Genomic DNA, 12,131 nt, shown 5'->3' on the forward strand with positions numbered 1-12,131 from the left:
TGTTCTAAGCGCTGGAGTAGATACGAGGTGATCAGGTTGTCCCACGGGGGGCTCACAGACTTAATCCCCATTTTCCTGATGAGGTAACTGAGGCCCAGAGAAGTGAAGTGACTTGCCCAAAGCCACCCAGCTGACAAGTGGCGGAGGCAGGATTTGAACCCATGACCTCTGACTCCAAAGCCCGGGCTCTTTCCACTGAGCCACGCTGCTTCTCCAAGATGGAAGGCATCGGTGAATGCGTGGACAGTGGTGGATATTTTGACATGTCAGTCCAGTTCAGGCAATCTAAATTTTTGCTGGGAGCCTTGAAGCTAGAGAGTTTGTGGCATTTTTCCTCTGTCTTTCAAGCAGCCTGGCCTAGTGAGAAATAATAATAATAATGATAATAATAATAATAATAATAATAATAGTAGTAGTAGTAGTAGTAATAATAGTGGTATTTGTAAAGCGCTTCCTGTGTGCCAAGCACTTTTCTAAGTACTGGAATAGGTACAAGATAATCAGGTTGTCCCACATGGGGCTCACAGTCTTAATCCCCATTTTACAGATGAGGGAACTGAGGCACAGAGAAGTGAAGCGACTTGCCCAAAGTCCCACAGCTGACAAGAGGCGGAGTCGGGATTAGAACCCACGACCTCTGACTCCCAAGCCCGGGCTCTGCCACCCGTCTGCTGTGGGACCGTGGGCAAGCCACTTCTCTGTGCCTCAGTTACCTCATCGGTAAAATAGAGAAGCAGCGTGGCTCAGTGGCAAGAGCCCGGGCTTGGGAGTCAGAGGTCATGGGTTCTAATCCCGGCTCCGCTACATGTCTGCTGTGTGACCTTGGGCAAGTCACTTAAATATGTTTGTACATATTTATTACTCTATTTTACTTGTACATATCTATTCTATTTATTTTATTTTGTTAGTATGTTTGGTGTTGTTCTCTGTCTCCCCCTTTTAGACTGTGAGCCCACCGTTGGGTAGGGACCGTCTCTATATGTTGCCAACTTGTACTTCCCAAGCGCTCAGTACAGTGCTCCGCACACAGTAAGCGCTCAATAAATACGATTGATGATGACTTAACTTCTCTGAGCCTGTTACCTCATCTTTAAAATGGGGATTAAGACCGTGAGCCCCACGTGGGGCAACCAGATCACCTTGTATCCCCCCAGCGCTTAGAGCAGTGTTTCGCACATAGTAAGCGCTTAACAAATGCCATTAAAAAAAAAAAGGCGGGGATTAAAACCGTGAGACAGGGTGAGACAGGGACCGTGTCCAACCCGATTATCTTGTATCTGCCCCGAGTACAGTGGTTGGCACGTAGGAAGTGCTTCATACCGCAATTATTATTATTATCTCCCATTCTTGGTTTGGTGGTAATAACAATAATAATAATAATATAATAATAATAACATAATTGTTATTATAATAATATATAATAATAACATTAACAATATTGACAAATAATAATTAATATTATTATTATAGGTATTATTATAATAATATATAATACAATATATATTATCTATATAATACCTATACCTATATATAATACCTATAATAATACCTATTATATACCTATATATATATACCTATATATAATACCTATAATAATATATGATACAATATATATAATATATATAATACAATATATATTATATATATAATACCTATACCTATATATAATACCTATAATAATACCTACTATATACCTATATATATCTACCTATCTATAATACCCATAATAATATATAATACAATATATATTGTTATATATTATATATAATTGTTATTATAATAATATAATATAATAATATTAACAATATTGACAAATAATAATTAATATTATTATTATAGGTATTACAATAATAATATATAATACAATATATATTATATATATAATACCTATACCTATATATAATACCTATAATAATACCTATTATATACCTATATATATATATACCCATATATAATACCTATAATAATATATAATACAATATATATAATATATATAATACAATATATATTATATATATAATACCTATACCTATATATAATACCTATGATAATGCCTATTATATACCTATATATATATACCTATATATAATACCTATAATAATATATAATACAATATATATTGTTATATATTATATGTATTGTATTATATATCATTATAGGTATTATTGTAATAATATATAATATAATATATATTATATATTGTATTATATAATATATAATATAATATATATTATATATTGTATTATATAATATATAATATATAGAATATATTAGAATATAATACAGTGTATATAATATATAATAATATATAATAATTATCACGATAATACATTATTATTAATAATACTAAATAATATTAATTCTAATAATTATAATAATGATGATGGTTTTTGATGAGACCGGGACTGGGATGGGGGAGTGGTTTAGTTACTTGTTGCGTGCGACCAGGGGAATTCTTAAGCTGCCTTCTTTTTCCCCCCCTCCGCTTATAGGCTCCGGTGTACGGAATGAATAGGCTGACTCCGCAGCAGCACATTTACGCCTACCCGCAGCAGGTGCACACTCCTCCTCAGCAGAACCCCCCCACGTGCATGTTCTCCCAAGAGATGTACGGCCCTCCGCTGCGGTTCGACTCCCCCGCGGCGGGCCTCCTGTCTCCCCGCGGGGATGAGTACTTCAATTACAACGCCCCCCCGGCGAACCCGAATCCACCCCTGCCGGAGCCGGGCTACTTCACCAAGCCCTCGGCACCGCCCCCGCCCTCGAAGGCCGCCGACCCCAAGGTCGTAGAATTCGGGAAGCCCAACTTCGGGAAGCCGGTGCCGGCCGAAGGGGCGAGGCAGCCCTCGGGCACGCCGGCGCCCTTCAAGTTCAACTCGAATTTCAAATCCAACGACGGCGACTTTACGTTTTCCTCTCCTCAGGCGGCGGCGGTCCCGCCGCCGCCGCCGCTCACTTCGACCTTTAACAACAGCGAGAGCCTCCTGGGGCTCTTGACGTCCGACAGGCCGCTGCAGGACGATCGCTTCGGTGGGTCCAAGCCCGCTCCCTGCCAGGCGGCCGGGCAGAGGAACGCGTTCAGTTTCGGGAGCAAAACCATCTCTGGCGTTCCGGGTCAACCCCAGCACCCCGTGTTCGGCAGGAGCGACGAGGGGTTCCCCTTCCAGGACCCCGGGAGAGCCAGATTCGGCTCCCCTTCGGCGGAACCGGCCAGCAGGAGCCACGAGACGGACGTGGGGAGCGCCCACGGGGACGAGGACGACGACGGGCCCCACTTCGAGCCCGTGGTGCCGCTCCCCGACAAGATCGAAGTCAAAACGGGCGAGGAAGACGAAGAGGAGTTCTTCTGCAATCGAGCCAAGCTCTTCCGCTTCGACGCGGAAGCCAAGGAGTGGAAGGAGAGAGGGGTCGGGAATGTGAAAATCCTGAGGCACAAGACGTCCGGGAAGATCCGCCTCCTCATGAGAAGAGAGCAGGTCCTGAAGATCTGCGCCAATCACTACATCAACACGGACATGAAGCTGACCCCGAACACCGGGTCGGACAAATCGTTCGTCTGGCACGCCCTCGATTACGCGGACGAGTCACCGAAACCCGAACAGCTCGCCATCCGGTTCAAAACGCCCGAGGAAGCCGTGCTTTTCAAGCTCAAGTTCGAAGAGGCTCAGAGTATTCTGAGGGGCTCGGGACCGGCGGCCTGCCCGAGCCAGAGCGTCGGGACGTCTAAAGAGACGACGGGCCAGGGGGACGAGGATCCCGGCAAACCCGCCGCCGGGAATGCCAGCTTCGGATTCCTGGCCCCAAAGAAAGAAGGAACGTGGGATTGTGACCGTTGCGCGGCGAAGAACGCGCCCACGGCCAAGAGGTGCGTCTCCTGTCAAAATGTAAATCCGAGTGACAAGGAACTGCTGGTTCCCCCGTTCGGTGAAACCCCGACAACTTTGAAACAAAACAGAGATAGCCCTCGGGATGGATTTGGATCCTTATTTCCCAAGAAAGAAGGTCACTGGGATTGCGGCGTCTGTTTAGTGAGAAACGAACCTCTGGCCTCCAGGTGCGTTGCTTGCCAGAATACCCGCCCCGGCAGCGCAAACGTCCCTCCTTTCGGTCAACAGGCCTCCTTCAAATTTGGCCAGGGCAATTTGCCCAAGCCCGTTCCCAGCGATTTCGGAACCCTGTTTCCCAAGAAGGAAGGGCAGTGGGATTGTAGCGTCTGCCTGGTCCGGAACGAAGCCAGCGCCTCGAAATGCGCCGCGTGCCAGAATCCAGATTCCCAGAGCCGGCCCACCTTCGCTTCCCGAGCCCCTCCCGCCCCGAAGTTCGGTTTTCCGGAGCCCGGCAAGGCCGCCCAGGGCGGTTTTGACAAGATGTTTGCTAAAAAGGAAGGGGAGTGGGACTGCAGCGCGTGCCTGGTCCGGAACGAAGCCGGCGCCTCGAAATGCGCCGCGTGCCAGAATCCCAATTCCCAGAACCAGCCCACCTATCCCGCTCCGGCTCCTCCTGCTCCGAGGTTCGGTCCTCCGGAGGCCGGCCAGGCCGCCCAGGGTAGTTTTGACAAAATGTTCGCCAAAAAGGAAGGGCAGTGGGATTGCCAAGTGTGTCTGGTCCGGAACGAAGCCGGCGCCTCGAAGTGCGTGGCGTGCCAGAGTCCGGCTTCGCAGAGCCAGCCTACCTGTGCCGCTCCGGCTCCTCCCGCTCCCAAGTTCGGTCCTCCGGAGGCCGGCAAGCCTCCCCAGGGTGGTTTTGACGGACTGTTTGCTAAAAAGGAAGGACAGTGGGACTGCAGCGTGTGCTTAGTACGAAACGAGAACGCCTCCTCAAAATGCGTGGCCTGCGAAACGCCAAATCCAGCCGGCAAACCCGAAGCGGTTTCGGCTTTCACGTTCGGCATCAAGAGTAAGTCACCGGAACCTCCCGGAAGCCAGGCGGCACCGGGATTTAAATTCGGCCAGACGGTGCAGGGTTTTAAATTTGGCCTCGCGGAGCAAGGTGTGAAATTCGGCCCGGCGGAGCAGGGAAGCTCCCCGGCTTCTTTCACGTTTCAGCTTCCCCCCGGCACGGAAGCGGGGGCCGCCGCCCCGGAAGGATTTAGCTTTTCGAAGCCGGTGCCCGCCGGCAGATTCAAGTTTGGCATCCGGGAGCCGAAGGAGCAGGAAAAGAAGAACGAGCCCCCCGCCGCGGGCGAAACGGGCCCCCAGCCCCGAGACCCCAGTAAGAAGCAAGGCAGTAGCGACTCGGTTTTCGGCCAGAGCAGCGGCACCTTTTCTTTCGCCGATCTCGCGAAGACTTCTTCGGGCGATGGATTTCAGTTTGGCCAGAAGGATCCCGACTTCAAGGGATTTTCGGGGGCAGGCGAGAAACTGTTCTCATCCCAGAGCGGGCCGGGGGCGGCTCAGGCGGCCGACGCCTCGGCCGACTCCGAGAAGGACGACGACGCGTATAAGACGGAGGAGAGCGACGACATCCACTTCGAGCCCGTGGTGCAGATGCCCGAGAAAGTGGAGCTCGTTACGGGCGAGGAGGACGAGAAAGCGCTCTACTCCCAGCGGGTGAAGTTATTTAGGTTCGACGCGGAGATAAGTCAGTGGAAGGAGCGGGGCCTAGGGAACCTAAAAATCCTGAGAAACGAAGTCAACGGCAAGCTGCGGATGCTGATGCGGCGGGAGCAGGTCCTGAAGGTGTGCGCCAACCATTGGATAACGACGACGATGAACCTCAAGCCCCTGTCCGGCTCCGACCGGGCGTGGATGTGGCTGGCCAGCGACTTCTCCGATGGCGACGCCAAGCTGGAGCAGCTGGCCGCCAGGTTCAAGACCCCCGAGCTGGCCGAGGAGTTCAAGCAGAAGTTCGAAGAGTGCCAGCGACTCCTGCTCGATATACCGCTGCAGACTCCCCACAAGCTGGTGGACACGGGCCGAGCGGCCAAGCTGATCCAGAGGGCCGAAGAGATGAAGAGCGGGCTGAAGAACCTCAAGACGTTCCTGACCAACGACCGGACGAAGCTCGGCGAGGGGGAGGCCAAGAGCTCGGGCCCGCTCGCCGGCCCCCCCGAGTCGGTGATCAAGGCGCACCCGGAGGTCACCGGGCCGGCCCCGGAGTGGGGTGACTACGACCCGCGGGACGACGCCTTGGACGACGGCATAAGCGGCGGTTCGGTTTACGCCTCCCCGGTGGCCAGCAGCCCCGTGCGGAAGAACCTCTTCCGCTTCGGGGAGTCCACGGCGGGCTTTAATTTCAGTTTCAAGTCCGCCCTGAGCCCCTCGAAGTCTCCCGCCAAACTGAATCAGAGCGGGGCCTCCGCCGGCACCGACGAGGAGCCCGACGTCACTCAGGAGGAGGAGAAGGACGGCCAGTACTTCGAGCCCGTCGTGCCGTTGCCCGACCTGGTGGAGGTGTCCAGCGGGGAGGAGAACGAGCAGGTCGTCTTCAGTCACCGGGCCAAGCTGTACCGGTACGACAAGGACGCCGGGCAGTGGAAAGAGCGGGGAATCGGGGATATCAAGATCTTGCAGAGCTACGAGAGCAAGGGCGCGCGCGTGGTCATGAGACGGGACCAGGTGCTGAAGCTCTGCGCCAACCACCGAATAACCCCGGACATGACCTTGCAGAGGATGAAGGGGGCCGAGAGGGCCTGGGTGTGGACCGCCTGCGATTTCGCGGAAGGGGAGAGGAAAGTCGAGTACCTCGCGGTGCGGTTCAAGCTGCAGGACGTCGCCGACTCGTTCGGGCAGGCTTTCGACGAGGCCAAGCGGGCCCACGAGACGCGGACTCTCATGAGTCCCCGCCTCGCCCGGGCCCCGGCTCCCCGGGAGGCCCCGTGCGGCGGAGCGGCGGTGGCCGTGTTGGAAGAAACGACGAGGGACAGGACCGACCTCGGCCGGAGCGAGGAGGCCGCGCCGGAGGCCGCGCCGGAGGCCGCGGAGGCCGCGGGCCCTCCCGAGACGCCGGCCAAAGCCGTCGTCTCGCCTCCCAAGTTCGTGTTCGGCTCCGAGTCGGTCAAGAGCATTTTCGGCAGCGAGCAGTCCAAGCCGTTTACCTTCGGGAACAACTCCGCCACGGGGTCCCTGTTCGGATTCAGCTTCAACACGCCGCCCAGGAGCGACGGAGATATTTCGGAGTCCCAGAGCGGGAGGAAAAGGGAAGTGGAGTCCCAAGGGCCGTCCGTCATCAGAGCGTCTCCGAGTGACAGTCCCAAGCCGAGCCCCTCAACTCATTTCGCATTCAAAACACTAGAAAAGGGTAGGTGCTCCATTAAATCTTTCTCAAATCTACTTTTTTTTCGCCGTGCATGTAGCGCCGATTAGGGAATTGATGTTTGGCAGGTTGAAAACCGTTCACACGAAGCCTTTCTGATTCTTGGTGGTATTTTTTATTTGGTGAAGTAGATGACTTCAGCGGTGGGTTCTGCGATTTAGGTTTTTTAAGGCGGAGATAGAGCCGTCAGTCGTATTTATTGAGCGCTTGCTATGTGCAGAGCACTGTACTAAGCGCTTGGACAATGAATGGATGTGAACGACAAGCCGGCTTTTGAATAGCTGCGCTTTCCTAGCAGGCGCGTCGGTTTTCTAAAACCTTGGGCCACGATCATTTATTCAGCGCGATGAGACGCCCCTAGGCATCCTAGGAACTGTTACTGTTACTATTACTATTACTGTATTAATATTGCTTAATATTACTGGATTAAGTTGAGTTGGGGAGACGCGTTAAACGTGTAGGTGCTTCTTCACTGTCGCGCAAGACCATTTTGGATGGCACGACCGCCGTTTTACCAGGGAAAAGGAATAGCCGTTACTTTTGGCTTTATTTTTTAGGAGTCTCGTTCATTCCCAGGTGTATTGTACTCTCCCAAGCCCTCAGTATAGTGCTCCGCAAGTAGTAAGCTCTCTAGTACGAGTTTCAAGCAGAGTTTCAAGCGCTTAGTACAGTGCTCTGCACATAGTAAGTGCTCAATAAATACGATTGATTGATAGTACGACTATTTGGAAAATCTTTTTGAACTACATACGAGGGGTGTACTAGACCCCGGGCGAGCGTTGAGTGTGTGGGAGAATTTATTACTATTCGTTGTTGAAAACCCTAAGAGAGCCCCCACAACTTCACACAGAATTGTGGTGTATTTAGAGACCGATTATTATTATTAGAGACCGATTACTTTGTATTTTTATGCCCTAGATTGAGCTGAACAAATAACATCAATTTTTGTCTGTCAGGACTTGGGTCTTGACATGCACAGTTTGAATTTTAGAGACGGCAGTGTTACCGTTCTCGTAGTGGAGATACCAGATCGATAGGCCTTTTATTACTACTTTTCATTCATTCATTCAATCGTATTGATTATTGATTGATTTATTCATAAATAAACATTTATTTATTTATAATTTATAATTTATTTATTATTACTATAAATATATAATATTTATTTATTGATTGATTATTTATTGAGCGCTTACTGTGTGCAGAGCACTGTACTAAGCGCTTGGGAAGTACACGTTGGCAACATATCTTATTTCTATTTATTTTATTTTGTTAGTATGTTTGGTTTTGTTCTCTGTCTCCCCGTTCTAGACTGTGAGCCCGCTGTTGGGTAGGGACTGTCTCTATGTGTTGCCGACTTGGACTTCCCAAGCGCTTAGTACAGTTCTCTGCACACAGTAAGCGCTCAATAAATACGATTGATTGATTGATATCTTCTAGTCTTCTAGACTGTGAGCCCGCTGTTGGGTAGGGACCGTCTCTATATGTTGCCGACTTGGACTTCCCAAGCGCTTAGTACAGTGCTCTGCACACAGTAAGCGCTCAATAAATGCGATTGATTGATTGATATAGAGATGGTCCCTACCCAACAGCGGGCTCACAGTCTAGACGGGGGAGACAGACAACGAAACAAAGTCTTGTCAAGTCGTCACAACAACAAAGATTATCGTGGTGATAGAATTCCAGAGTCTTCCTGCAAATGTCTTTTATTTCCAAATCACATTTTAGGTCGGGAGCAGGAACCGCCCCGCCACCCCGCCCTTTAAAAATGAAATCCCTTAACTATTTCTTTTTTTATTTTTTATTTTTTAGGATTTAATTTTAGCCTTTTTAAATCTAATCCAATGGCCTTTTGGACAAGTAGCCCCTCTTCACAGCCCGATAGCAAAGGTATTTTTCTCAGAGTGAGACGCTAAGCGTGGCCGCTATTAGCAGTCATTTCCTGAATGACGTGAAAATATTTTAACAGTCTGCAAACTGCATGATAAAGATGCTGCTTTTTTTTTAAAAAAAGACCTTTTGGCTGGTAGCTGTAACATAATGCTGTTCATTTTTGGATGTCAGATGGCCTTTGAGGTGTGCTCAGTCTTTGACTCCATCTCATCTCCATCTTAGACTGTGAGCCCACTGTTGGGTAGGGACTGTCTCTGTATGTTGCCAATTTGTACTTCCCAAGCGCTTAGTACAGTGCTCTGCACATAGTAAGCGCTCAATAAGTACGATTGATGATGATGCTGATGATGATCTCCATCTTAGACTGTGAGCCCACTGTTGGGTAAGGACCGTCTCTATCTGTTGCCGACTTGTACTTCCCAAGCGCTTAGTACAGTGCTCTGCACACAGTAAGCGCTCAATAAATACGATTGATTGATCGATCGATTGATCTCATGTGGTAGGGACGAGAGTCCTCCCTCTAACACCGACAATTTGGAGGCGTACGTTTGACTGACTTCTGTGCATGACTTGGCCGTGTCCGCATGGTCCTTGCGTTTTTGTAGGGGTTTTTTTGTTTGGAAACAGCTTTTCCGTGGATAATCCCGTTCGTCGTCCGTACCGGCTCGGGAGGAGCGAGCGGGAAGGGGGCGCCTACGTACGGGATCGGTGCTTCGGGAGCCGAGTGCGAGTCTCGCTTGTAATCCCACCCCAAGCTCCCTGCCGGGAGCGAGTCCGCACGATCGACCAACCGTCCGCTGGGCTTTTCCGCCCTCGGCTCCGACCCTTTCCTTCTGGCACCCTGGGTGGCTCTAGGATGGTAGAGAGGGATGGGACTTGTATATATTTATTACTCTATTTATAATAATAATAATAATAATGGCATTTATTAAGCGCTTACTACGTGCAAAGCACTGTTCTGAGCGCTGACATTTTATTTGTACATATTTATTCCATTTATTTTATTTTGTTAATACGTTTTGTTCTCTGTCCTCCCCTTCTAGCCTGTGAGCCCGCTGTCGGGTAGGGACCGCCTCTCTATGTCGCCAACTTGGACTTCCCAAGCGCTTAGTCCAGTGCCCTGCACATAGTAAGCGCTCAATAAATACGATTGATGATGATGATGACAACACACAGCATCCACCGGGAGGTGGGTGACGGTGGTCACGCCGAAAAGAAGTAGCTCGTTCGGTCCGGTGTACAGCCGTTTGGCACCCAGTCGTGCATCCATTCAGTCGTGTTTATTGAGCGCTTACCGTGTGCAGAGCGCTGTACTAAGCGCTTGGGAAGTCCGTATAGAGACAGTCCTTACCCAACAACGGGCTCACGGTCTAGGAGGGGGAGACAGACAACAAAACAAATCCACGGTCTTTAGGCGGGGACTCAATTTCCCCATCGTGGAATCGGGGAAAATCTGTCAATCAATCAATCAATCAATCAATCATATTTATTGAGCGCTTAGTATGTGCAGAGCACTGTACTAAGCGCTTGGGAAGTACAAATTGGCATCACATAGAGACAGTCCCTACCCAACAGTGGGCTCACAGTCTAAAAGGGGGAGACAGAGAACAGAACCAAACATACCAACAAAATAAAATAAGTAGGATAGAAATGTACAAGTAAAATAAATAAATAAATAAATAGAGTAATAAATATGTACAACCATATATACATATATACAGACCATATATACATATATACCCCAGGCCTGTCCACCCCAGGCCTGCCCCCACAAGCTCACAGAGAAGTTTACTGCGACCACTTGGGCGTAACTACCGAGACTTTATTTAGGGTTAATAGAAAACACAGCCTGAAACATGTATATATGTTTGTACAGATTCATTCATTCATTCAATCGTATTTATTGAGCGCTTACTGTGTGCAGAGCACTGTACTAAGCGCTTGGGAAGTCAGTATAGAGACAGTCCCTACCCAACAACGGGCTCACGGTCTAGGAGGGGGAGACAGACAACAAAACAAATCCACGGTCTTTAGGCGGGGACTCAATTTCCCCATCGTGGAATCGGGGAAAATCTGTCAATCAATCAATCAATCAATCAATCAATCATATTTATTGAGCGCTTACTATGTGCAGAGCACTGTACTAAGCGCTTGGGAAGTACAAATTGGCATCACATAGAGACAGTCCCTACCCAACAGTGGGCTCACAGTCTAAAAGGGGGGAGACAGAGAACAGAACCAAACATACCAACAAAATAAAATAAGTAGGATAGAAATGTACAAGTAAAATAAATAAATAAATAAATAGAGTAATAAATATGTACAACCATATATACATATATACAGACCATATATACATATATACCCCAGGCCTGTCCACCCCAGGCCTGCCCCCACAAGCTCACAGAGAAGTTTACTGCGACCACTTGGGCGTAACTACCGAGACTTTATTTAGGGTTAATAGAAAACACAGCCTGAAACATGTATATATGTTTGTACAGATCCATTCATTCATTCAATCGTATTTATTGAGCGCTTACTGTGTGCAGAGCACTGTACTAAGCGCTTGGGAAGTCAGTATAGAGACAGTCCCTACCCAACAACGGGCTCACGGTCTAGGAGGGGGAGACAGACAACAAAACAAATCCACGGTCTTTAGGCGGGGACTCAATTTCCCCATCGTGGAATCGGGGAAAATCTGTCAATCAATCAATCAATCAATCAATCAATCATATTTATTGAGCACTTACTATGTGCAGAGCACTGTACTAAGCGCTTGGGAAGTACAAATTGGCATCACATAGAGACAGTCCCTACCCAACAGTGGGCTCACAGTCTAAAAGGGGGAGACAGAGAACAGAACCAAACATACCAACAAAATAAAATAAGTAGGATAGAAATGTACAAGTAAAATAAATAAATAAATAGAGTAATAAATATGTACAACCATATATACATATATACAGACCATATATACATATATA

At 48.7% G+C, this 12,131-nt stretch overlaps 1 protein-coding gene across 2 annotated transcripts in view; it reads left to right on the forward strand.

The window, feature by feature from the left end:
* The window catches only part of RANBP2 (RAN binding protein 2), a 93,830-nt gene that overhangs the window by 53,446 nt on the left and 28,253 nt on the right, over positions 1–12,131 (forward strand). For both annotated transcript variants that reach the window (XM_038741619.1, XM_038741623.1), the window contains one exon: positions 2,493–7,239. In XM_038741619.1, coding sequence (XP_038597547.1) covers positions 2,493–7,239 — 4,747 coding nt within the window. The remainder of the gene's footprint in view (positions 1–2,492; positions 7,240–12,131) is intronic.

Source organism: Tachyglossus aculeatus, chromosome 2, assembly GCF_015852505.1.
Source record: "Tachyglossus aculeatus isolate mTacAcu1 chromosome 2, mTacAcu1.pri, whole genome shotgun sequence".
NCBI lineage: Eukaryota > Metazoa > Chordata > Mammalia > Monotremata > Tachyglossidae > Tachyglossus > Tachyglossus aculeatus.